This window comes from Panthera uncia, chromosome F1 (assembly GCF_023721935.1).
Source record: "Panthera uncia isolate 11264 chromosome F1, Puncia_PCG_1.0, whole genome shotgun sequence".
Taxonomy (NCBI): Eukaryota; Metazoa; Chordata; class Mammalia; order Carnivora; family Felidae; genus Panthera; species Panthera uncia.
Genome location: NC_064813.1, coordinates 4,125,447 through 4,153,442, shown reverse-complemented (window position 1 = coordinate 4,153,442; position 27,996 = coordinate 4,125,447). Strand labels below are relative to the sequence as shown.

Here is a 27,996-nt window from a genome sequence, read left to right as displayed (position 1 = left end):
CCTCTCCCGATCTTTCTGCTCTCATGGTTTGTCAGCATTTACACTGCTCACGGGCAAGAATCAAGAGGGCAGCTAACACTTATTTTGCCATTGTAATCATGTCCACTCTGCTCTGAGTCTGAGAGGTGAGAAAAGTCAACCCCCAGGTGGGTTTCCAGCACAAGTGGGTCGATTTACATGTACAGGTTTCAAGGCTTGAGATGGCCCCCAGACCACTGCTTGGTTGGTGCCTGGTGACAAGACTGTGGTTTTGCCATAGTCTTTGATTCCCTAGAACACGCAAGTGTCCTTGGGAAAGCCAGCTTAATGCTAGCCTGCCAGTTGAGATCCCACTGGGACAGGAGGATCTCAGAGTGCGTTTAGAAGGGGTATAGGGAGACCAGAGCGAGGCCTGGAGCCCCGAGGGTCTGGAGGGGCCACTGCTGTTGGGAGGCAGGAAGGGGTATGAGAAGAATGGCACCAAATAAGAGGGTGGAGGCCATAGACCAAGCTTGTACCACAGACTCACCAAGCACAGGATCAATGAAACTGGTTCCAACACTGACCTTCGGGACAAGTGACAGATCTCAGTCCTTCGTCCTGTTCCATTCCTCCCTCTCCCTGAGCACAGCTGCAGGAGGGCCTTCATTAGGCACCAGTTCCCTATTCCCAGTGGTCTGCACCCTCCACGTGTCACCTGGGAGGTGGCTTGGGAGCACAGCCCCTGAGCCCCTGGCACCTGCCTCCTTCCAGCCAGAACCCGGAGCCCGCCCCCCCCCCCCGCCCCCTCCCACTGCAGGGCGTGACCCTCACAGCAATCTCTCAGGGAAAATGCCATCAGGCAAAACCAAATTCTGGCCAGTTTGGTTAGTTTTAAATACTTCTGTGGCCAGAAAACAAGGATGACACCATTTGGGCTGGATATAAACCCAAGCGGGAGATTGAAGAAGAGGTGGGAGGCAGCCAAAGTCAGGAGTCAGCCCAGGATGGTCTGCCGCTCGCTGAGCTGGCCCTAGACTGCCGCGCACAACTGCGGCTTTGGGGGCCAGCCGCGGGGAATGCTCTTTTCGTGCAAGACATCTTCCTGAGAGAGGAGTCTGTGTTTACAAAGGTTAACCCCAGGCCCAACCAAAGGCCACCTAAGGCGCAAACGCTCTGAGTCAGTCAGACTTTACAAGTCCCATCTGGTGCCGAGCACCTCGCCGTGGCGCACATTCCCAGTCAGCGGACTGTCCTAAACATTTTAAGCTGCCGACAGATGAGAGCTGGCCTCGCTCGTGGCACACATTCTTTAGTTCTCACGCATGTTCATATAAGGAAGTGGAATCCACTCGCTCCGGCTGGGGGACTGCTCCTGCTCACAGCGGTGATCTGACCTGGACCTAGGGATGGCTCCAGCGCCTTTCTGTGTCTTTATCGTTATCACTGTTGGCGACACCTTAACGAAGCAAAGCTGGAAGCCGAGTGCACCCCGAGAGGAGCCTGAGAATTGACCTTGGATGGACAACTTTGCTTCTGATCCGCCAAGGAACGGGGGCGTCAGACAGGAGCCTCTTTTTCACTTCAACAGCCCTAAGTTATCAAATTGTGTCAAGAGGAGGTGTGATTTTTCAAACTGTTTAACAACCTACAATATGGTACGGTCACAGACCAATCAGAAGAGATGCCGGTCACAGCAATGGAGCAGGGCCCCAGGGGTCACCTCTAGTGCATCCCTCTTCAGTTCCTGGGTTGTGGGAAGGTCACCAGAGGGGGGCCTGAGTAGCTGGCAGAGGGGCAGCAAGTATCCCAGTGCTAAAACGAGCAGTAGTCAGCACCCAGTGTTGTGGAGGGTCGGGCACAGAGGAGGAAGCAGAGAAGGAAGGCTCTGTAACCCTCGCTCTTCTGATCGTCCCATGTTAATACTCAAGAGAGTTTGGTTGCCTTAAATTGCTAGTGATCGATAACTTCGGAATAAAGAAGTCTAGTGAGAATGAAACTCTTCCCAGAGCCAAGTTCCACACTGGCCTGGGGGCCGGTGAGCCTCCCGAGATGCAGACCTGAGACTCCGGGAGGTCTCTGGTCCATCTCGAGGGAATGGAGTTCTGTCCTCCAACAGACTGAGAACATCTCCTCCAGGCACCACCGGCTCATATTTCCACTCAGAACACATCCACTTGTGTCTGGGGAAAGGCAAGCATGAAATATACCTCATTGCAAAGTTGAAAAGCATGGAGGGTAAGTTAATTTCCAAAGAAGAAAGTCAGCGGCACAACACAATGGGATGATTGATTTTCCCACCTGGGAGAGTCGCCGAATGGGCTGGCAGTTGAAAATACGATCTCTGACTTTTTTTTTTTTTTCATTCCCTTTAGATCGTACATTTTATTTTAAGACCATGAAACAACATGAGATTAAAAGTCTCATTCAGAAACAGAAGTGGAAAGGAGGATTCAGTATTTCTCTTTGTTCAGAGAAAATACTTTCAAAGGTATTTCGTAACTAAAACTTAAACGTGCAGGTGAGGGTGTGTGTGGCCCTTCTCGCGTGGTTTGTGCTAGAGAGGCAGCCCGAGCTTCAGAGGGAACAGAACCCCCCCACCTACGGTCACTGCCAGGGCAGCGCTTGCTGACAGACGTCTGCAGAAACCCCAGGTCCTGCCCTGCTCCCGGCGGCTGGTGTTCTCGTCAATCAGAGGTTGTACCATCTTCTTGCAGGGGTGGGGAAAATAAGTAGGAGAAACCAGTCAGGTATGAAATGTTCTGCCACTTACTACGTGTGACTGTAGACAAGGCACCCAATTCTCAGAACCACGGCTCTTACGGTTCGAAATAGACAGATATCTTCTGCTGCTATCCAGAAAGACCCAAGTTCAGGTTTTCTGACAAAATGTGTTTTGTAGGCCTTCTCTAAGAAAAAGAATTCAGGGGCTCTTGGGTGACTCCGTCAGTTGAACATCAGACTCTTGATTTTGGCTCAGGTCACGATCCCAGGGTGGTGGGATCGAGCCCCATGAAGGGCTCTGTGCCGAGTGTGCAGCCTGCTTAAGATTCTCTCTCTCCCTCTGCCCCTGTCCCCAGCTTGTGTGCACACACGCACACGCACACACTTTCTCTCTCTCTCTCTCTCTCTCTCTCTCTCTCACAAAACAAAATGAAACAAAACAAAGAATTCCAAGTTGACAAATACAGAATTGAGAATAGGCTCTTGGAAGGGACTCATGCAAGTGAAGGGTCTACAGTCTAAGCCTCATTAGCTCCACAGTGAATCCACTTTTGCTCATGGGCCTAGTCGAATGACATATAAGGATCCAAAGACAAAAGTGCTTTGCAAATCGTAAGGCGTAACACTGAATTACTCTATGAATATGTAATACCTACTGTGTGCCGAGTACAGTTGCGAACAAGCCAGCAGTGATCCCCCCTCGTGAAACCTAAGGTCTAGTGGCACAGTGTCATCACCTGTGGCCGAATATCCTCCTCTGGGTCCCGAATACAGAAGTGAGGCTCCCCAACATGGTGCAGTCTGACTGCTCACCTGCCACACCAGCCCCTCTCGGGGCCCTCTGAGGCCCGGATGCCCGCACCTGACTTTCCGGAACTTGGGTCCTACTCAGTCTCAACCTCGGCCTTTTCCTCCCTCCCGGCCATTGTTTTCTTCTTGGCTTCCATTTTGAAACGCCCAGAGCAACAAGCCAGTCCTTCTAACCCCTTTTTTCAAAATATGAATAAGCAGTGGTTGCCTAGTGCAGAGGGGATGGGGAGAAGGTTAGGGGGCTAACAGGTAAGGAGCATTGGGTTTTGTTAGGGGGAGATAATAATAATGTTCTACAGTTGATTGTGGTGACAGGTGCATAGATCTGTGAAGATACTAAAGCCCCAAATTATGAACTTTAAATGGGTAAATGGTATGGTACGTGAATTATATCTCAATAAAGATGTTTAAAATATGAATGGACAACTAAGAAGCCTCTAAAATTCAGGGAAAGCATACAGCAAGAAAAAGACCAGAATAAACAGAAAAAACTCGAAAGAAACCAAGATCATTCAGAAAATGGAAAAAAGAATTATTTTATTTATTTTTTAAAAATATTTTTTAATGTTTATTTATTTTTGAGAGAGAGAGACACACACACAGAGTGTGAGTGGGGGAGAGGCAGAGAGAGAAGGAGACACAGAATCCAAAGCAGGCTCCAGGCTCTGAGCTGTCAGCACAGAGCCCAACGCAGGGCTTGAACCCATGAGGTGTGAGATCATGACCTTAGCCTAAGTCAGATACTTAACCGACTGAGCCACCCAGGTGCCCTGGAAGAGAATTTTTAAAAGGCAAATTACCCTTAGAGAAGTTCAAGAAGATGTTGTGTCCACAAGATAACAGGGAGCTATGAAAAAGAAACCATTCAAGAACAAGAAAGAGTCTTGTAAATTTAAAAAACAAAAATTTGCTGAGATATAAAAATTCTATTAAAGATCTGGAAGAGAAAGTCAAGGATAACTCCCAGAATATAAAGCAGAAGGCCCAAGACATTGGGTACATAGAAGTTGAACATCTGACTACCAGGACTTTGAGAATGAAAGAACAGAGAAAAGAGAGCGACTGAAATCAAAAAGAAAAAAAAAAAAAAAAAGAAAGAAAAATTTCCCCAGAGATAAAGAAAGTCTTTAATACAAAAGGGTCTAGCGTCAATGAAAAGTGCCTATGCCCAGACATATCCTACGAACTTTCAGAACATCAAAGAAGAACAAAACCTAAAAACTTACAGAAATATAGAACGGGTGATTGACAAACGGACATCAGAAATAACAGATCTTAGAAAAGACTGCGACAGGCTTTTAAAATTGTCATTGAACATGATTTTGAACTGAGAATTTCATATTCTAATTCTCCATCCAGAACGAGAGTAACTAAGCCTCTAATGCAGCAGGAGATCAAGGGACACTGCCTGAAGTCGATGACACAGGAAAGAGAAATTTCAGGATACTGTTTGAAGTTTTGCAGGTAGCCATTCAAAGAATGAAAGAATCACCATTTTTAATGGAAAAGGAAATGAAGGATAGAGAAAAAAAGAATAGTTTAAGCTAGATCTTTATTTTCTTATAGTTAGGAGTATGTAACTTCTTTAGCTAATATATAAGACACATAAATCCGAAGTTATTTAGAGGTACCAAAATAACCAACAGAAGTGCTGAAAACAAAGGTTTTTGGAAGTCACCGTTAAGAAGCAGGCCTGAAAGTTGGGAGGAGCGAAGCAGGAGTCAACCGCTTTTTATTTTAAAAATGAGATTAAGGTGGGGAAAAAAAAAGTTTAAAACTAATTAATGGGACTTTCAAACAGAGCCCGGAAGCATCTAAGCGGTTTCCAAAGTGAAGCGAACTCCTTCACAATCCATGGCTTTTACAGGCGTTTGAGCTTGGGAAATGTCATCTGAGAAGCCTCTTCACATTCGAAATACACCTTAGTTTACTAGAAATTGTGAGAAGTTCTGCAGCCAAGAAACCAGTTTAGCTTCACTGGAAAACCAGGTTGATTCACTGAAAGATCAATTTGGTGAATTATTTGCTGATTTTCATAAATTTACCAATGGTCACTCAGACTTATGGCTTATGGGAACGTTTTCAGAGCTGCGACAGGAATGTGCAAATGGCCGAAGACTAGGAAAGAGGGAAAGAGTTTGTAAAACAAATTAATATAAATGGATAATTTGCTACGAATGAGATTGCTTAGGCTGTCTCTGGTTTCTTTTGGATGTTTCTGAATGTCGTTTTTAACTTGGTTTAAAATGTTACGCATTTGAAGTTTTTCTTTTCCTCAATTCCTCCAGTGGCCTGTCAGCTTTAATTTAGTATCTCTAGCAATTAACATTTAAATTAAACATAAATTCAAAAGCATCCCTGCAATATCAGAATTTTAAATCAATCTAAATCTAATTAAATTCTAAATAGACAGAAATGCAAAATTAGGGCTAATAAGTTACTTAGGAATTGGTGAGAGAACATTATAAGCGCTTAAAAACCGAAAGAAAGTTACATTTCAAAAGCACAGAAAAGAAGCCAAATATAGCTGAAACAGTCCTGACACATAAAAAGTGCCAAACGTGAATACAGAAAAAAATGTATCTCACAGAGGAAATTTTCAAACACTACTGAGTTTTGTTTTGCCAACCTTCCAGATTTTTTTTCTAGTGATGTCTCAGGAAGCATCTCAAGGTTAGTTTACTCCGAAAAGCATCTTTCAGTGTCCGTAAATCCAGACTGAACATTTCTGAAAAAGCTGCTAAGTAACCATTGGTAAATTTGGCATATCTCACAAATGGATCTTTCATGGAATTTGTATTTGGTGAACTGACTTTTAGTGAATTGGCTACTGGTGACCGATTTTCAGCAAACTGACCTGAAGCTATTTTATTTAACCTAGCTTTGCCTGAACTCATTTGACCAGGATCCTTTTTTCATATCGTATCAGTGGAACAGTTATCCCCAGGGAACAGACTTTGGAAAACACTACTTAACAGGAATGGAGTCAGATGCTTGCCGGGGGCCCTAAAGAATAGCAGATTTCGAGCATATTAATGAGAAACCGATAATGGGGGAGCTAATGAGAAAAGGAACTTGGCTTTTACCCAGATGTTCTATTTCTACAAACCTGCAGCCTCTACGTTCTATTCGGCCATCTGTAAGAGTGAATAATCCATATTTTGTATTAATTTAAGTTTATTTATCTGTTTTGAGAAAGAGAACGAGAGAGCGAGAGAGCAACAGAGAGCAAGAGAGAGAGAGAGAGGCAGAGACAGGAGAGAATCCCAAACAGGCTCTGCACCATCAACACAGAGCCTGATGCGGGGCTCCAACTTGTGAGATCGTGACCTGAGCCGAAGTCAAGAGTCGGACACTTAACCGACAGCCATCCCTGCATTTTGTATTAATTTTAAAATTAAAACGTTATACTTTCACAGCAAACTCATGAGTGAGAATGCAGTATTTGCTTTCTTCTTCTCCCTCTATGGCCTTTGGGTCTGAGAAGCAGACCATCCTCACGTTTTAATACTCTCCTGCTCACACAGGCCAATGTGGTAGCTGCCAGCAGAGTGCCCAGTAGGGAACAAAGCAACATTTAGGGCACGGACACAGACTTGCAACCCCACCAGGACAGAGAGGAAGCGGACACTTGAAGCTTGCCTGGTAGGGAGTAGCAGGGACCTAACATCCTGCTGCTGCTGCTGCTGCTGTTTGGGGATAGGAGTCCATTGTCACCAGACTTCCCATTTCCCAAGCAAAGATAGAAGCCTGGTCTTCCTAAAAAGTGTAAACATCTCCTACTCTTAGAGATTAGCAACTATTTCTTTTCTTAAAGTTTATTTACTACTTTAGAAACAGAGAGCGAGTCGGGGAGGGACAGAGAGAGAGGGGGACAGAGAGAGAATCCCAAGCAGGTTCTGCACCACCAGCACAGAGCCCAACGCGGGGCTCGAACTCACAAACCATGAGATCATGACCTGAGCCGAAACCAAGAGTCCGACGCTAAACCGACTGAGCCACCCAGGCACCCCAGAGATCAACAACTATTTCAGTTTAAAAAAATACCATGCAACTGATTGGAAATACATACTTTTAAATACATACGAATGTATCCACGTGTGTGTATACAGGTAGATGTATATGTGCATAGCTATGTGATACTACTTTGTGAGATATCTACGTCTCACTTATCTTATTCCACCACCTCCTAAGTCACAGAAAAAAATGATGAGCTATCGAAGCTCTAATTGTCCCTCAGGATGTTCTCTTAGAGGCAGGCAGAGGAAGGAAAGGGCACACAGAACCAGAACTTAATGGTAATTCAAGCAACAGAGAGGTAGAACTGAGCTGGTTTGTTTCTATACTCCATTTGTAACTGAAACTGAAGAGGTTTTGGGGGGTTCTGGAACTCAGAATCTCAGCCAGAAGGGGCGATGAAGTTCATGTGGACAACCCTCCCATCCCATACAGGAATTACTTCTAAAAAATCCAACAGATTGTATGAACACTTTCAAAATTGGGGAATTACTACTCTTCAAAACTCAACAATCCATTTATGGGCACCTGAACTGTTATAAGCTATTCATGTCAATATCCCACCTGAAATGGGTCTCCCTCTGATTCCAGGTCCCACGGCCTGGCCCCTCCTCCTCTATCATGGGGCATCTACTTCCTTCCTGCTCGACAGCCCTTCAAATATCTGAAAGTTGATAGGACGTCTACTTGTCCTTCACAAAGTCTTTTCACCTTGTGATGAAACATCCCCATTTCTAATATAATGTGGCTACAGAATTCTCATCCCGGTCACTCTCTGTCAGAAACTCTAGACACACTGTGATGGATGCATGCATCCAATTCCCGGAAGTTGACACTATCCATGCAACAATGCAGCCTAAGGCTGATTAGCTTTCCTGGCCACAGCACTGGCTGCCCTTGACACCCCAGATGTATTGGTTAGGATTTTTTATGTCGTATGAACCAAGAAATCCAACTGAAACTGGCTGAAGAAAGAAAGAAAGAAAGAAAGAAAGAAAGAAAGAAAGAAAGAAAGAAAGAAAGAAAAGAAAAGAAAAGAAAAGAAAGAAAAAGAAAGAAAGAAAAAACTATCAGCCTAAGTGTTCATGTAGCTGCACAGTTACAGGGGTAAACTTGGTTTCAGGCAATGTGCGAATAAAGTGACCAGAATCTCTCCATCCCTCCCCTCTGCTTCCTGGATTTGATCTTTCTCTCTCTTTGAGGTCGAGAGACCAAATAGCCTACATGTCCTGTGGCTGCATGCTTCCTCAGTTACGAGCAACAGGAAAGGGAAGTCTTTCTTAGTGTCTCAAATAAAGTCCAAGAATGGACCATCATTGGCTCTAACTGGTCTGACTTTGGTCAGGTGACCAAGGAAATGTCCAGCTTAAGCTAATTGTAGGCTGCCCCCGTGGCCAGTAACATACAAACCACACAGCTAGGACATTTGAGGTCCTCTTGAAAAAGAGAGTAGAGGGATTAATACTAGTGTGGTGACCAGAAACAATCCGCTACAATATACTAGAAGAATTCTCCAGCCTGTTACTAAATTTTTAATCAGAAATTTTAAGGTCATCTTTTTGGTAACGACTAAATGTTTCTAATTAAGGAGGTAAGTTTCAAAGTTTGGATTAGTCCCCCAAAGCATTAGTTATTCTTCTCAGGTTCACAACCCTTACAAATTTGATATACACAACTTCTATCCTTTCATTCCATTAAGTCTTTGATAAAAATGTTGACTTAGGACCAAAAAAGAAAAAAGAAAAGAGCTTTGAGGCATCCGTTATGTTTCCCCAAAGGGGTCTATCAATCTGTTCATGACTCCTGCTCAGAAACAGCTCTCTGAAAGGTATCAGTAACCCTCGCTAGCTCACTAGCCCACGTGTTTCCATCCACAGAAACCGTACCAGGAGACCTCCAATACCTTGCTGAGATCAAAGTGCACTCTTTCTGTCGCATTTCCAAAATGAATGCCGACCTCCGCCACGTGCCTCAGTGCCTCCAGGCAGCAATGAGCGACATACACTGGGACTGAGGAGCCCTCACAGAACATGGCGCACACGGCCGCCAGGTACAGCGGGTGCCCCCGCCACTCCTCTGCCTCAGGTGGGCCTCACCGGCCTCCCGCTCCATCTTCTCCTCCTGTGGCCAAAAGACTTGTCCCAAGCTTCTAGCCTGTGTCCTGGCACGAGAGGGTCCTGGCGCTCCCTCGGGGATCCTAGCCACCCGCTCTCACAGATCTCTGTTCCGACGTAGAGCTTGGACCGTGCGGGGCTTGCTGCTTTTCTCTCTCCGCGTCACAGTGTTATCAGCCTTTGGGTGCTCTTTGCCACCTTTGATGAGTCTCCTGACATTTTTACTAGACCGTTTCGAAGCGAAACAGTACAGCGGACATCTGTTCTGTTTGTCTATTATCCCCACGCCTGCCAAGCTTGTGAACAACTTCTGTCCCTTGGGAAACGTGTGCTCCTGGTAAGGCTGCCAGCACCCCACCTCTCCTGGTTCAGGCCGGGGTGGGCGTGAGACCCAAACATGCTACCAAAGGCCACCCCAAATGCTTATTTTAAAATCTGAAGCTAGTGGGAACAGACCTTTCCTTTTGCCACAGGGCCGGAAGATGCAGGCTGGGGCTGCCTGACACGATCTTCACTACCACACTGTGCAGAAGACTGTGTGGGAAAGAACAGGGCAAGACAGAGGAGAGAAGAACCGAGAGAGAGCGAGGAAAAGAGTGCACCATCTGATGACCCAGACCGTACCCCTGAATTCTGTCACCAGATCTGTCTACGTAGGACATGCACACAGCCGTGCAGGCAGCAAACTCCCTTCTCAGTCAGGCCGTCCGAGGCGGATTTCTGTCACTTGCGACAAGAAAAGAATCTTGACGGATTCATGTAGGAAGAACGCGGGTGGCGTAGTGGGAAAGACCACTCAGCCCTCTAGAGTGTTGTATGGTCTGGACTCTTACGACCAAGCAAATCTGGGTTCAAGCCGATTCCAATGCCTTCTGTGTAAATGCAACAAAAATAAGATACATGAACCTAAAGCCAGAGTTTGAAGCCTCGCAGGCAAGTCACATAGGCCTCGGCCTCCTTGCGTGGAAGGTAGGACTAGGCAAACTCCCTCCGCACCATGGCCGTGAAGGCTAACGGGCAAGCTGCTGGGTCTGCAGCAGGCTCTGAATAAGTAACAGCAATTCCTTTCCAATCTGAGAAAGCTGGAAGGCAGAGGAGAGCTCGTAAAGTCCTCTCACCGACTCCTCTGGAAAGATGCTGCAGATACTTTCACGATTGTGGTGCCCAATCTATCTCACTTTGGGAGGATACTGCGGTGATATTTCCCATTACAAGTGAAAGCAGATTTGTTCCTCTTTAACTCTGAAGGGCAGTGGATAGTATGATCGGTGTTCTTTGTTCGGAAAGAGAGATTTCCATCATCTGTTCCCTGGTGGTAGAGCGGGAGCTGTCTACACCCGCTCCCCGCCCCGCCACTGTCCCCAGGCCCTGCCCTCTGTTTGTTCAAGGGCCCAAGCTCACTGTTCCCCTGCATCCGTTTCCTAGAACCTGGCCAGGGCCACCCCCTTTGAATCTATGTAGCAGTAAGAATATTAGACATTTTTTCCAGCCAGTATGCTGTCATGAGCTCAAGAGCTTTGTACTATCTAGCCCAAAGGATTTTTGTGCTCACAATAACCTGGCTATCTAAAACACTGGGAACTATCATTTGTGGGCCATTACTCCCCATCTCTCATTTCTTTCAAGGACCTCTTACTGTTCCTTACAAATGCTCTCACCATCCTCTATCAGTGATTGGACTCAGGAGGGTTGACGAAACATGTTTACCTACAGTTTAATGGATAGCTCATTCATTTTATCCTTAGAGAATTTCTGAAAACTCAGGATAGAACTCCCTTAAAATACACAAATAGCATGTGTGTGGGCTGACGTTTTTTTAGATCACAAAACATGTACTTTACAGGAAGTTAAAATTGATTTCAATCAATTCTTTCTGAGCCTTTCAAAGTTATATGCATCCCTTCCCAATTCTCAGGCCTACCTGATTTTCTGCTGGCTCTCTACAGGGGAAAATGGGTTTTTCCCCCCCCACTTTCTCTTCTAAGAGCTGAGAAAAAGGAAAAGAGATAGCAGCTAGTTAGCGGCAGGGGCAGCCAAGCAAGAGATTGATTCAACAGGAGAAATTCAATGCATCCCAAAAGATTCTCTAGGATTGGATATCCTGCTGCTTAGGGTACAATTGGTTGTAATAAGGAACTGGAGATTTTCTGTTAGGAGAGTCAAAGTGCTCAGTGATGGCTTGTGAAAGTTAAAAAAAACAACAACAGTGAACCCCATGGGAAATGTTTTTATTTTGGAAATGCTTTCATGAGTAGGACGACCACAGACCATTTCTCAGAGTGCATGCTGTTCACATACGCTGGTGACCACAGAAGACTAAATGTTTTCCTGTGCAGGTGAGCTCGCCCCAGGGGTTAGAATATGGCTTTCATCCTGCTCTAAAAGGAGGCTGCTGACTGGGAATCAGGCAAAGGCAACAGAGGAAAAGTATTTCCTGTGTCCTGTCCTCGCCCTAGATCTCAGGAGTCACGGTAGGTACAGGTGTGGGAATGGATGGGGTTGGTCCGTGGCTGTGGGATATTTGAGCAAAGAGGAACTGGTATTCTTGTCCCAGATAGGAGGGGAAGCAAGGGAGGGTCTGCGATGGGCAGAGAGAAAGTACGTGAGCCAGAATGAGGATGTCCTAGGAGGAAGGCCCAGGCAGGAGAACAGCAGGGACTTGGACACAGACCCTGGAATCGGCACTGGAAGTGTCAGAGGTGAGGAAAGGGAAGACTTCCACGGAGCATGAGCGTCCGCGGACTGGGTGAAAGCTACGAGTGGAAGCTTATGCCTTCCTTGGACGCTGCCACCAAGGGGACACAGGGCTTGGGTCCCTTCAGGTTTGCTTGGAGAAAAACTCGAAGCAGGGAGTTACCCAAAGGGGGGACGCAGATGCCAGTGGCTCTTCTCCTGGTTTGAGCCCTTCCCAGTAGGCTAAATGCTAGAATGAGTCGTGCTGTCCGGAAGAGCCTGGAACCTTCACAGGACACGGTCCCGACTGGGAGCTTGAGTGTTGAGGGAGGGGCTTGGGGTATAACACGGAGCAGGATTTGGTGGAGGCCAGACGGGGAAAAGTGGTGTCAGACGGGCATGCTACACGTTGCTTTAAAATAAAGGTTTGAGGGGGCGCCTGGGGGGCTCAGTCGGATAAGCGGCCGACTTCGGCTCGGGTCGCGATCTCACGGTAGGTGGGTTCGAGCCCCGCGTCGGGCTCTGTGCCGACCGCTCAGAGCCTGGAGCCTGTTTCGGATTCTGTGTCTCCCTCTCTCTCTGCCCCTCCCCCGTTCATGCTCTGTCTCTCTCCGTCTCAAAAACAAAATTTAAAAAAACGTTAAAAAAAAATAAAAAAAAAAAAAATAAAGGTTTGAGGACTACCGATGACTTTAAAGAGACCCGGGGGGTACGTTCTCCAACTGCCAGCAGGGGTCTGCAATGCATACAGACTAGAAGTTGAGTCTGATCACATGGCCACTTGGGTGATTTCTCTAGAACCTGGGGCTGATCAGGGAACTACTTACCAGACCTCAGACCTCTGTTGGCCCGGGTACTTCCCAGCAGATAAGTGAATATGAATCTGGAAGTGTCTTTAATAATGCAATTCAATACAAAAATCCAAGCAGGTAGCCAAAGCTGGCAACTGAGTGGCTGGGTAACCCATGGGGACAAAACACTTTTTTTTTTCTTTTATTGGTCAGATGAACTGGACAGAAACGGTGTGGACAGGGAGTTCCGTTCAGAAATGTTACCACTACAAGGGTGGCATCATTTATGTGCAAAGGTAACTACAACCCACAAATGTGCCATGGGAAGAAGGGGACGTTTCTAGGCATGAGGCCCTGGTCAGCCGCTGGCCTGGGTTCAAGTTCAATGGAAGGTGAAAGTAAGGCAGGATTATTGGTCCTAATTTGAAAGTAGAAGTTCTGATATTCACTCTCTGATGATGACAGGGAAAAGGTACATGCTTCTTGGGTCCTGGCCTACCCTGGGGGCTCAAAAGGCAGGGAAGATTGTAGCAATGGGTAAGTCTGACTCATGGCTGTCGGGTTTTGGAGCAAAGAGGAATTGATAGTCTTGCCCCAAGTAAGGACGGGAAATGAGGGAAGATTTAAAACGTAAAATGCAAGCAGTGTCATGCTGTCACAGATCACCCAGGCCAGAATGTATAGAGCCACCTAACTTGAACTACAGGCTTTCTTAACACCACCACCCACATGGTCCCCGGGTGCTCAGAAATGCCACTGCACTATCATGTACAATTTTTGTTAATATCTAACCACCTGGTCAGTTTCTGATGGGGCTGAAGAACCTGAAAGTGTCCCAGGCAAATTATCTCACAGGGAAGAACCTCTATTGTACACATTATCTTATAACAAAGGTAGCTGGGAGTTTAAGCATTTGGTTTTAAGGCTGTGTCAAAATGGTTGCATGAAAAATGCCAAGTCCAATCACTACCCTCTCTCATGAGTGTCCCCTGGAAGGCCAGCCTCTGGAAGAAGGATCCTCTAGTGACCCACTAGCACCCACTATTCGTACCAGCACTGGGTCGGTCGTGAGCTGAGAGTCGAGGCTTACCCTAGTTACTCCTAGAGACTCATGCATGCTGGCCCTTAGAGTTCCTGAGCTCAACTGGAAGCCCAAGAGGCAGGAAGTTCCTTTTCCGAGGCAGACGGGTGACTTCCAGTAGGTCCAAATACACCACGCAAGATAAGCGTGGGGGAGTGGTCCTTGGAACTGGTATTCTCCCGGAGTGGAGAATCAGGAGGCAGTGGCTGAGGCAGATACAGCCGGTGTTAGGAGCTGAACTCCGTCCCTCCAGAATTCAGACGTTAAAGCCCCAACCCCCAGTACCTCAGATTGTGTTTTTGGAGATAAGACTTTTAAAGAGGTGCTAAAGTCAAAGAAGGCCCTTGGGGTGGGCCCTAATCCAGTAGGACTGGTTGCTTGTAAGAAGAAGAAATTTGGACACGTAGAGACACCAGGGCAGCACGCATGCTGAGGAGAGATCACAGGCGGACAGGGAGAAGACGGCCTAGTGCAAGCCAAGAAGAGAGGCCTCAGAAGGAGCCAGACCTGCTGGAACCCCGAACTTGGACTTCGGAAAACAAATTTCTGTCGTTCAGCCACTCAGTCTGTGGTATTCTGTTATGGAAGCCCGAGCAAACTCATACAGCCAGGGCCGGCTGGAGTGGGGCACGGCCGACCTACACGGGATGCGAGCTCCCAGAACGGGGTAGCGAGGGCTTTGGGAAACCAGAGCCACCAACTCTTCTTTCCACGCGAGGCTTCAACACAGGAGGCCGGTGAGTGAAGTCTTGAAATTGGCCAATAAACTCCACAAGGTACAGGTACTCGATCCGCTGAAGGTACTCCTCCTCCAGCACTGCTAAAATCTCATTCAGGCCTGTCCAATCAGGCCAGCCTTGATTTGGCTCAAGAATTCCTCTCAGGTTCTCAAATGCCTGGATTTCTGGAAAGACCCAAGTGGGGCACGCAGCTGGCTTCTGAGCACTGTCCACAAGGTCCACCGGAGTCAGGACTCTGCTTTGGTTTGCCAATATCTATCACAGTGCACGTAGTAGGTCTCGGTAAATCCTTCTCTTGAGGAAACGAGTATGTGCCTGAGCCAGGAGCTTGAGATATCCCCATTCAAATGATCCTATGTATCCAGAAGGCCACGCAGGATGCTGTTCAGCAAGTGTGGAGGGTGGGTAAAATATCCCACTCCGGCTCCTACTACCAGGCATAACGAAAAGACCGCCTTCTACTCATGGAGTCGGGGAAGGTGGACTTCCTACAGGCTCCCACTCACGGCGTCCACGTGGACAGACACGCACAGCGTCCGTGTGGACGCACGTGCACAGAAGGGCGGGGGCGTAGGGGTGCTCACGCGGGGGAGGGGCAGGAATGAACAGCTTCTTAATTTTCTCGTCTGAGAAGAAAGTGGTTGTGGACAATATGTGGATCTAATCCTCGTGGCACAGGGGGAGTCGGTGGGAAAAAGCCCAGCAGAGGATTTCAAAAATATGATCCAAAAGAAAACAGATAAGAGGCAGGGCCTCAGAAAGACGGTCAGGCGGTGGCCCTCCGGGAGCCAGGAGACACCGTGTGGAATTGTGTGGCCAGAAGCTGACAGCACGGGTTTTATCCGTGTTCTGCCACGTGCAGCACGCTGGAGGTGATGCGTGGGTCACCTTCCCCACCCCAGTCAGGGCCTTACGAGTATCAGCAGCGCCCGATCACTTTGTGTCAGCCTGAAGTCAGGTGGGAAAGAGCCAAGTCGGATTAGGGCTTGGTCTGAGAAACTGCCAGATGTCCCAAGCGTGTCTGCCATCACCCGGGGCTCTGTCAGAACCTGGAACATTCCTTCCAGTGCCGGGGGCCTGGGGTCAGGGCTGCGGCCTACAGGAGAGTCGGGAGGCAGGGCACGGCCACCCACTCCTCTCGTTCAGAGGCACTGGGGGGTCAGAGCCCCATGCCAGGGCCCGGCACAGGCTGTCCCTGATTCCTCTTCCGGAACTGTCACGAGATTGTCACTACTGCTGTGCCCTGTTTTTCTTTTCTTCTTCCTCCTTCTCTTTTGTGTTTCCTTTATTGTATTTCTAGACTCTGGAGGAGGAGAGCCCTTGGGGACTGAATTAAAAGGCCTGATATTAAAAAGTTTAAACTGGAAGTTCTTGGGCCCCGACAGACCGGGTTGCCCACTGCCACGCAGGTGGTCACCACCCCAGTGTCCAGACGGCAGCCGAGGCTAAAAAACCAATGTTAAGAAATTGGCGGCAAAGAAAAGGAGGTCCTGGTTAGATGTTATCAGGCAACTCAGTATTTTACACACACACACGTAGAGCTCAAAATCTTGGACACGGTTCTGGCCACCAAAGACACTCTAATTAAAAATTATAGTGTGGAAAAAATGACTCAGTGGCCAAAGGATTACTGTCCCCGTCAGCGGGCAGAGAATAAAACATCTGTTCACTTGCCGGGTGAGACAATTGTCACTTGTGAGACAAAGAAGGCGAGTGAGCAGGACACTGGGGGAAGTCCAGATGCTCATCTCCCCTCCTGGGTGGGGACCGGGCCCCAGCTTGGTCTCCAGGTGCCACTCTGTGGGTGCGGCTGAGGAAAGTTCCACGCCAGATACCCCGGCCAAGGCCCCTGCCCTCCAGGAAGGAGCTTCCGGACAGGGACACAGACACAAGCATCGTCAGAGGGCAAGCTAACGGCACCTGTGCGATGCAGGGATGAGGGGCTGCGAGGGCAGGCCCAGGTCAGGGCCGGGTGGGTGACGGCACCCACCGCTCTCCCAGCCCCAGCCGTGCCCACTCGCTCTGCTGGCTCCTGGACCACCGCGTCACAGTGACTGATGACAAAAACCCACCAAAAAGCCAGTGCAGGCCTTGAGAAGAAAAGCCAGCTTGAGAACAGCAGCGGCAGGCGTCGCTGTGATGAAACCTTACATTTCATCAGCTGACCAAAGCTTCCGAGGAAAAGTTAAAAAATTGCTGGCAGAATGAAAATGGTGGGGCTGCTGTGTAATCGCTGGCGGTCTCGAGGTTACAGGCACCTGACCCATGAGCACGTCGTGTCCCCAAACCACCAGCTCCCTTCACTTCTGCGCTCCCACCATTTCTTCTGACAACAGGGCACAGGAAACTATGGGGGCTGAAGTCACTCTTCTCAGCCTTGGCTTCCACAAGGCGGCTTTCACGCCGCTCCCGTCTCGGATCCCGCGCCCGCTTGTTCAAATCCCTTCGTGGTTCATGTTCTGCGCTTTCCCAGGATGCTCACAAAATGTCCTTCCCGCCACCACAAAACACTGTTTGTCAGGTCAATGGCAGCAAATCTCACCCTGTAAGAGCAGGCTTTGGTCAAGGGAAAGGAGAAGACTCATATATTTTGAAGTGAATTTAGAGCAGATATATAAAAATCATGTCACCCATTCTCCATTCTTTGGAGGAAACTGACATCTGGGTGGATGGGGGACACAGTTTGGTGACCGTTACCTCCATTTAAAATGAACGTACATTTTGGGACGCCTGGGTGGCTCAGTCAGGTAAGCATCCGACTCTTGATTTCAGGGCAGGTCATGATCTTGTGGTTGATGAGTTCAAGCCCTGAGCTGGGATCTGTGCTGATGGTGCAGAGCCTGCTTGGGACTCTCTCTCCCTCTCTGTGGGCCCCTCATGTGCACGCTCTCTCTCAAAATAAATAAACTTGAAAAAAATTAAATGAATGCACGTTTTGATGCGGCAAGTTAGCATTTAGGAATTTACCATATGGATTTGTCCTATATATCTTTACACAAATATCCAAGTACGTGGACGTTAATGGCAGCATTTCTTCAAATAGTAAACATAAATGGAAACAATAGGGACTAGTCTGCAAATTATGGTACAGGAATGTACATGAGAGGACACTGCATATATCTGTTAAAAAGAACGAGGCAGACATACAGAAGCTGATCTGCACCATGTCCTCACTCTGTAGTGAAGTGAAAACAACCACTAGTAGAACATGGGATTTTCTCTTCTCTGCCCACTAAGAAGACTGCTTGGCTCCTCCCTCGCTTCTCTGGCTCCTCCCCCCTTCCCCACCCACCGCCTTGCCGGGTGCAGGTAACAGATCAAGACTGGGGCTGAGTCCCTCCACGACAAAGACAAGAAGAGGCAAGACAGAAAGAAAGGAGAGGAAGGAGAGGTACAAGAGTCCGACGGAGCAGTTTCAAGGGGAGAGTGGGGGGGAAATCAGGGTCTCCGAGGGTGTGAGAATCACTGGGAAACCGAGAGAAAGAACGGAGGCCTTAGAGAACCACGTGAGTGTCCTGTGGACGCAGGTTTATGTATGTGTACTGAAAATTTCAGGGAAGAAACTCATCCTGCTTATCTCCAGGGAGTGGGACCTGACTTTGAAAAATGAGGGTGATCTTTATCTCGTGTTCCTTTGAAAGCACCCTTTCCTGGAAGTAATGCTATTCTCCCAACAAAAGTTATGTTACCAGAACACGTGTGAATGTACTGAAGTCCCCCTCAAAGCCTTAAAAAGCCTCTGCATCTCTAGCTCTTTCTCCGGGTCCTAAAGAAAATCAAGTCTAATTTATAGGCATCATGATTTAAATCTTAAGTTTAAGGTAATGCTCAGTTTTGTTTTTGTATTACTTTCTCCTTTTTTATCTTTTTAAACTGTATGGTAAACACTGGTGATATATCTGGGGCTGAGCAGACTTTCAAGGGCTAGTCTCGTGATAGCACCATAATCATGAACACCTTCTTCAACAGGAAAATGTTTCCCAAACTCTGAACTACCACCAGCAAACTGACTTTCGGAACTCAATTCATCTTGTGGTTAAGATTTTATTTAGGGGCGTCTGGGTGGCTCGGTCGTTGAGCGACTGACTTCAGCTCGGGTCACAATCTCACGGGTTCATGAGTTCAAGCCCCACGTTGGGCTCTGTGCTGACAGCTCAGATTCTGTGTCCTGCTTCAGATTCTGTGTCTCCCTCTCTCTCTGCCCCTCCCCCACTCATGCTCTGTCTCTCTGTCTCAGAAATAAACCCAAAAAAATCTTTTTAAGATTTTATTTAATTATTTTTTATTAAAATTTATGAAATACCTTTAAATTGCTTTCATTCTGCTTCATGTTCATAGTGCTACAGGACAGATGACCATGCATCTATAATCACAGAACGTCTCAAGAGGAAACAGTGTGAGCTAAAGATGATAAATTCTGTTGGACGTGAATTAACGCCAACCTACTTTATGAAACATAAAGATTTTCATGCTGCGTTGCAACATAAAGGGAACTTATTTCTACTGAGTAAAAATAAATGACAGACGGGCAAGAAGGGAGCTGAAGGCAACGTGGTGATTTGGACAAAACCAGAATGTGTAAACCTTCTCCTCTGAGGTCAGTAGTTGTTAAAATTTAGCCAAGGTCAGGAGTGAGAAAAATCACCCCTGGTGTCCTGACCTCAATCTAGCTGTTACAAACAGTATATTAACATTGTAAAACTGTTAGAGCAGGTGGCAATCCGGTCACCTCTCAGTAACTCCTGCCGAGCTAACTGCCCACGTCCTCGGCCAAAGGTGAACCCAAAGTCTACCTAGATCACCTGTGGGGAGACCGGGTAGGTGTTTGACGGCCCACAGCGTAAACTCCCTCGTGTACAGGCAGGGGGCAAAAAGTGTCACCAACTTCCAGATGCCCACCTCACAGTTAAGATCGCTAAAGGGCTTGCACCGCACCTGACCCCGTGTCCCTTATTTTCACTCTTGCTGCGCTAAAGCGAAGAAAGGCCAAGTATGACAGCGTCCACCTGACTTCTCTCTGTCGGTTCTCGGTTACTCATAGCATCTTCCTCTACGATACCGCCGCAAACTGTTCAGATCCCACTCGTTTGAAGTGGATCGATGCAGACTGGATTTCTGGAAATACAGAACACCACAGGGCAAGTTCCTAACAAGCTCCAGGGGAGGGAAACTGAGGAAGGCTTTAGAAATCTGTCACCCAGCACGAGAACAGAGCGTCTACTTACGGAGAAACTGTGACCTGCCAAACACCAGGAAAAGAGAACCAAACGTATCCCCGATATACGGAGTCCATTCTGGTGGGCTTGGCCTCACTTCCAAGAAAGGCTTCTTTGTCTGACTCAAGTCAGTAAAACTGCCAGTTAATTAAGGAGTTAAGCAGTCCTTCAGAGAAGCCTTGATAGGTGGGGAGAGAAGATTCAAGAACACACGGAGGAGCGCCCTTGAAGTGGGGTCCTCCTGCGTCTGTGCTGAGCGGCCCGCAGGGCAGCCCGGTGGGGGTAAGGATGGAGGGAGGGCAGGAGGAGAAGTGGGCGCATGTCCCGCAGCAGCCAGGGTGGGGGGAGGGGCAGCGGAGGGACCGCAGGCAGGATTTTCCCAGCCGGCGTCTCCTGGCCTCAGTCCATCCGCTCAGCCTGTGGTTTGGCTTCCTCACACCGAGCCCCGGAGTTCAGAGCGAGGTGACACCGACTGTCGCGGACCCGCCTCTCGTTGCAACACTGAGGCTCAGAGAATGAAGCCTCATCTCTTTGTGCTCGGTTCATATGCTCTGCAAACCCACAAGATTCATCATACCAAACAGACGTTTCCCACTCATGGGAAAGTCGACAGTCTCAGCCCTCAAGGCGATCTCTCTCAAGTTTGATTAGCGCTGACTCACAGTCTGGATTCCAGAGCTGTTCCACCACAAGCAGTGGAAGAAGCCACCTACGGAAGCTCTGAAAACACCCTCGGGCACCCCAGGGCCACGGCCGGCCTGCACACCCCTGCCGCCCACCCGGCCGGTGGGGTCTTCAGGCTCCTCTCTGCCGGCACCGCGCTCCAGGCCCAGGCCCGGCCTCCCGGCCTCGTGTCTCACTTCCTCGTGTCTCAGTTCCCACCTGAACGGATATCCTAGACCCTGGGCTTGCTTCCGTTCTCACGTGGAAGCTCGTCACCTCCCCTCTCGGTCCTCTCCCGAGGCTCTCCTCGAGGCGGGACAGGCAGTACCCGGGACTCTGCCCCTCTCTTCACGTACAGCCCCTCCCCGGCCCGTTGACCCACGTGGCCTAGGTGGAGACCTGGTTCTCCCTCTGCTTAGCCCCTCGGGGCTGACGTCGTGTCCCCATGGTCTTCAGAGCTACCCGGAACGGAGCCTCCGCTCTCCAGGGACCTCCCCCCCTCCCCCACGCTCCCCAGGCTTCAGGGCACCTTCTCAGCAGTGGGTGATCTGATCCGACCTCAGACGGTGGTACGAACGGCTGTGCCCCCTCCCTTGGGCCGATCTATCCCAACTTCCACACTTGTGTCCTCAGCCCCACCGGCACCAAAGCGCAGCACTGGATGTCAATTCTGCCAAAGCTCCTCTGAGTTACCGCAACATCCAGGGACAGAACGCCCACTGGTCCGAGGGAGCTGAAGTCAGTCAAGGAGCAATCAATCGCCAACAGCTCCTTCGCCTGGCTCGATGACACGTTTGAGCCTGGGTCATAAGGGGGCCGTGAGGCTAAACGGCTCCAGCGAAGGCACCCCGGGAGCCATCAAGGTGGAAGAGACGGTCACTTGTCGGCCGGACCGAGGGCCCCAGACGGGCCACCCTCACCTGGATCAGCAGAGGCTAATGCCGCGGCCTCCCCCGGCTGGTACGGGCCACGTGCCCCCGCGGCCGCCCTCAGCACTCCGCCTCCACCCCGTCGCCGCAAGCAGGACACCGCACTGTAACCACCGGCTCCACACACACGGCGTCTCGCTCGTCTCTGCACACCCACGGCGCCTGACACGCGCAGGAACGACGAGTGTACGAACGACGAGTGTACGCACGGGAGCCAACGCACAAAGGAGCGGACGAAACAAGGTCTGGTTTTGCACGCTGACCGAGAAGCGGATGGGAACGGAAGCGAACACTCGGGAAAGCAGAGTAAGCCGAGTGACCGGGGGATGTCGATCCCACGCCCACAGAAGACACCGCGGCCTTTCCTCCGGCCCTCTCGCTGGTGCTCACCTGTACGGCTCCATGGTCCGAATTCCGTAGAACAAGGCCTCCTCCAGCAGACCCAGGTTGATGCAGGCGTCCATGGCGCAGTCGAGCACCTTCAGCTGGTAGATGTTGATATCGGGAAGCCGTTCCGAGTTGCTGCTGATGATCGCCTGGCACATGGCCAGAACCTGCTCCCACTCTGTTATTAACCTTAGTTAAGGATTCATTGTCTTCAGCCAGAAAACAAGCAAAGTGCGATTCTCTAACAGGCTGAAGAGCTCCCAGGCACAGGAGGGAAGGAAGAGCCCATTATTTTGCACAGATGAGCTGCCTGCAAACACACTCGAGAAACAAAAACATGTAAGTGGCGTCTCAGACAAGTAAATTCTGTTTTTACATCAACAAGCCATCTTCCACGCAAGCCTGTACTTTGGGGGATTAAGATACCCAAAGAACCGTTCTTTCTTCCGACTCCTGTAAGCGTTCTCTTTACATCCAGGCACGGAGTGAATACAGCTGTTTATTAAACTGGACTACCAGTTAGGTCCAGTTGAAATTATGCATGCCGTCAGCTTCCGTTACAAAACTGGTCTGAAATTAAAGAAGCTTCAGGCAGATTCCGTGTCTAAGAGGAGGAGCTCATTTCTGCTTCTGTGTCGTTTGAACCTCGGGCATACGTGAAACCAAGCCCACAGCCACTCACTGGCCCACGGGAGGGTTAGCAGGTTGAACAAGTACATCCCCACTGGGCCTCATATTGAAGTTTCTTTTTTTTTTTTTTTTTAATTTTTTTTTTTTTAACATTTATTTATTTTTGAGACAGAGACAGAGCATGAACGGGGGAGGGGCAGAGAGAGAGGGAGACACAGAATCCGAAGCAGGCTCCAGGCTCTGAGCCATCAGCCCAGAGCCTGACGCGGGGCTCGAACTCACGGAGCGCGAGATCGTGACCTGAGCTGAAGTCGGACGCTCAACCGACTGAGCCACCCAGGCGCCCCTGAAGTTTCTTGATTCTAAAGCAAAAGTGATCCAAGCCTATACTTAACCAAAAAAAACCAATTCATATTTTGAGCCCCCAAAGCACAAGATAATATTAAGAACATGGCTCCTGCATGTAAACTGTGGGCAGGGCGAATGATGCTTTAAAAAGGGCAGGGAGAAGACCCGATACCCACTTAGGAGCAGCTCTGACTTTCTGACTCGCTGTGAACCCAAAACTCACTCCCGTGGGACTTCGGTGTGATCGCACTTTTGACAACGGCTATTACTCCCCGTGCTGTTCCAGAGGGAGTCGGAGGACTGAGAGCACGGTGTATGTAGCGTGCTCTGAATCCCTCCCAGGTGGATCACTCCGGAAGCACGGCGGAAGGCAGCTCCCTTCCTGCACAGCCTCCACTGCTGGTGTCAGATGAGGGGAGGCCACGAGGACGCCGGCCCGGGGCTGGGCCTCCCCGCCTTCAACCTGTGTGGCTCCAATCCATCTGCTTTCATGTGCAGAATTCCACTGGGGCGAAATCTGCACTCGGTTTGCAGATTTCAGACGCGACAGAAATGGCATAGCCTTTGCAGATAAAGCTGGATGTCAGTGTGAGCTACTTCTGTCATTTGTCAGATCTGAGGCTCTGAGGATGTCACCCAGGTGAGCACCTAGGGGACAGGAGCCCTGATCGTGACCAGGCGTAAGGAAAACGGCTCAGCGGACCGAACCCCCTCCTACCCACACCCCTCACCTCCAGCGCACAAGCCAGTCTCTTCGCGATCAGCGCCCCTGACCGAAGCCCCCTCCATCCTCCATTGGGCTCTCACACCGCACGCCCGCCCTGAACGGTGCACTTCAGCGCCCCTTTATCCCACCCTCCAGCAACATCTACCGCTCCCAGCCTCCATGCCGGCCAGGCGGTGCGGCCTTCCAGAACGTCAGCAAACACTTGTAATAAACCAATCAAGCTGCCTGTGTGAGTGGGAACCAATGTCTTCATTAACCCTCCAGGAAATACGCTTCTCTTCGCCTAGAGGCAGAATACCTCACCCCAAAGGCACGACTTCCTTACTTAGAATCACAAGTGCTGCAATGCACAGGTTTTACTTCAGCCTTCTGCACACTACGCTCTGTAATTTCAGCATGAGTCCTGTCTCTGAGGGGTCGACTCTGCTCTCAGAAGAGGTACATTCATTGAAGAGAAGTGAGTCGGTGCCTTTCTTTCGTACCCATCTGACACACATGTTTAAAGTGTGCCGAGTGTATCCCCAGAGGTTGGGGGTAGGCGGTAGCTGAGGCAGGGCACTGATTTTGTAACAGATTGCCGGGCTAACCTCTGTGGCCTTTCATTCCAGGATTAGATATATGACGAACTGTCAGGAGGAATGACTGTCTCTTACACAACGCTAGACATTTCTGTGGCAAGACTGTGCACCTTATTTGAACATTGTGTTGCTTGACCTCCGTTGCTATTTGCCTATTCGTTTGTATACGCTCCGACTCATTTCAAAGAGGTTTGAGGTGACAAGCCTTAGAAATAAAAACCAGATGTGATATTCTGCAGCCACTGATAGGAACACATCCACTTTATCCCCCAGCAGGCTGGAAGGGAGCGCGTGCCAATTTCCCTTCGTAACATTGGCAACTGTCTCCTGGCAAACAAGGCCAGCCTTTCCTGTAAAACACCCCAGTGAGCAAAAAAATGGAATAATTTTAACTAAGAGGCTTTTCCCCCAAGCTAATGTTGACATTGTATTTGCTCGAAAATGCAGTCACCGGCATTTGCTTGGTGTCGAGTACGATCCGTTCTGTTCCAGTGAGGAATTGAGCTCTAGACCGGAGCAGGGTGGAGAGCCTACCCGAAGCGGACAGAAGGGTCCCTCGGATTCCCTTTTTCCTGCACGCTTTTCAATGACAGTAAGAGGAATGGTGGGGGAGGAAAAGGGGAATAAAGGGAAATTAGTCAACTCCTTGGAACCACCGAGCTTTTACTCACTTAGTATCATATTATTCTGCTTAAGTCCTCCACGGGCCCCTCTCCCCTAGAAAGCATCATCTCCGTGCACGGCCTGAAGGCCTTGCTGGGGCGCCCCCCCCCATACTGAACAAGCATGATCTGGGGACAGCACGTGATTTCACATTCTGCCCGTCTACACAGGCTCCCCGCTCTGGCGGGTGCCCTTCTTCACGGCATCGGCCTGGAGAATTCCCACTGTGCCTCCCAGACACAACTCAGTGGTCACCTCCTCTCTGGAACCTTCTTTAACCTCCCAGAGCTGACTACTCTGCCTTTGATGCCTCTCAAATACATATTTACCAAAACAGGTATTCATTTACGTGTGAGAGTTGTGAGTGCAGGGTTGTGTCCTCTTAATAGACCCTCCGATCTATTCCACGATTAAGGGTGGACCAAAGGCTGGGCTGTGACTGGCAAGGTGGCAGGCACAGAGTCAGTTTGCAGTGAAACCCAACTGTAGCAGGGTCATCAGGGCCCTAATTCTACCGCATGGGACAACAGAGAATGACCCTACTTCTCTAACTAACGGTTCTCTGAGCCCAAGGAGGACCCCCTCTCATTCCCAGATTTGACTGTTTTCCTAATAATGCCAATCCTTCCTATGGACAGGGTTTCAAATTCCACTGGGATCCTGGCTCCATTCTTCAAAACCGATTCCAATTTTCCTACACCTTTCTTAACATGTCCTACCCTAAAGTGAACAGAAAACTACAGATAGGATCACACAAAAAGCATCACCTTTCTTACTTTCTATTCTCTATTAATACAGCCTAAGATCACAGTAGTTTTTTGAGGGGTTATATCATCCTTGTAAACTTTATTAAACTTTGCTGTTTACTAAAACCCTAAAATTGTTCCACGTGTTTTGCTATTGCTAAGCTTTATGTATATTTACAGACTTAAGCTTTTTGACCCAGATAGAAGATTTTATATACGTTCTTGTTGCATTTCATCTTTTTGGATTCAGGCATCATTCAAACCTTCAGGGATCATATCAGCCCCCCTCTGCCATCCTCCCCACTATAACCTTTGGGAATGTGATGACCCTGTGCTCCGTGTGTTCACTCAAGGTACAGAGTCAAAGGTGGAAGAGAACTGGAGGCGGGGGCGACAGAGAACTCCAGAGTGACAGGGACCCGGGTGGCAGCATTTTCTCATATGGCTGTTCAGCCATTTAGGAAGACGTCCGGCCAGGCTAGCATCCAGCATCAATTTCTTGGCCACTTCTAACTGAATCTCCTTCTGGAATCTACATACAAACTTTGCCAAAGAAAGCTGGGACTCCCTTGCTCTTGGCAAACCCTGCAGCCTCGGGCTGATCACAGCTTCCTTTTTCCTTCCTTTAGTAACCAATTAGATTCCTTACCCAACCTGCAACAACAAACAAACAAACAAACAAACAAACAAAAAACCACCCACTGGGTACAGATTTCAGAAATTACTTATTTCACCTTTGAAGGTAAGAACATCTATCTATCCACCTCTCCTATTCTTTACATTGCTTTCAAGAACACCTCGTCTGCAGATTTTCTTACTGATGGGGGTAAGAATTTCCCCGCGGCACCTGAATGACATTTCGATCTTTTTCATCTTGGTCTATTTCTTCTTACCGGGTGGTTTCCCTCTGTTGCATTTTTGCTCAGGTGACCTCCCCTACTGGAAGCGACCCCCTCCTAAGCCTCTGCCCATCCAAACCCTGTCCCTGATTTGGGCCACCTTTCACTCGGCATAACGTCAGCGTAGCCTCCCCACATGGCCTCCAGCATAAGTGCTCTCTCCTACTCTCTGAACTCTGACCCACTCATGGTCCTTACTGTTTATGCCAAGAAAATTTATTATGTGGTGACTCCCACTGCCATTGTAGTTGTGGTTAATTTAATATGAAGCTTCTAGATCTGAGGGTCAATGACATTAAGCTATAAGGATTCTGAGTTATTCTTTCCCAGAGATGTAGGTTATAGGCAAAGGGAATTTAGAAATTTGTTACCTTGTATACAGACTACTATTTACTGTCCAATTACTGGTCATGACTTTTGATTACTATTGAATGGTGGTGAGGTACTCACACTGACCCGGCCGGCCATGGCCTTCCCTAGCCATTACCCAAACTGTTGGCAGGGATTGGGATGCAGCCTGTGACCATGACACAGAATGAAGCTCACTGGCTCACACAGAGGTCGAACCGTGGACTTGGGTTTCATTAACACCAAGCTCCAACCAATAAAGAAGCAATCCCAAGGGTACAGCTCAATCCACAGGTAAAAGGATACTCCAATGTGCCTTCAGTTCCTCAATTTTTTTCAGCGATTCTTGAACTTCCTTCCATACTTGCTCATCACCAGTAAGCATATCAGCATCCTGCCCAGGCCAAATTAAGAGAACAGAAAGAAAGACAAATTATATAATTAAAAAACAGGCAAAGGAAAAAAAATGGACAAAGGATCTGAACAGACATTTTTCCAAAAAAGATATACAAACGGCCAATAAGCACATGGAAAGATGCTCAACATCATTAGCCATTAGGGAAATACACATGAAAACCACACGGAGGTATCACTTGATACCCATCAGCTTGGCTATAAGGATGCCAAGAAAAAACATAATGCCAATGTTGGTGAGGATGTAGAGATACTGAAACTCTCATGTATTACTGGCAGCAATGTGAAATGATGCAGGCACTTTGGAAACTAGCCTGGCAGTTTCTCAAAAGGTTGAGCAGAGCTTCCATATCATTTAACAATTCCACTCTAGATACCCGAGAGAAAGGAGAACCTGGGTTCACACACACAGTTGTGCGTCAATATTCATAGCAGCATAATTCTAGCAAATAAGGTGGAAACGACCCAAATGTCCCTTAGCCAATGAATGGAGATATATATATATATATATATATATATATATATATATATATATATATA

General features: G+C 48.5%; 1 protein-coding gene across 1 annotated transcript in view; it reads right to left on the bottom strand.

The window, feature by feature from the left end:
- SMYD3 (SET and MYND domain containing 3) overlaps positions 1–27,996 on the bottom strand; it is a 647,391-nt gene that overhangs the window by 74,731 nt on the left and 544,664 nt on the right. The window contains exons 9-10 of the mRNA XM_049635131.1: positions 27,349–27,436; positions 22,107–22,281 (exon numbers count right to left, since the gene is read on the bottom strand). Of these exons, the coding sequence (XP_049491088.1) occupies positions 22,107–22,281; positions 27,349–27,436 (263 nt within the window). The remainder of the gene's footprint in view (positions 1–22,106; positions 22,282–27,348; positions 27,437–27,996) is intronic.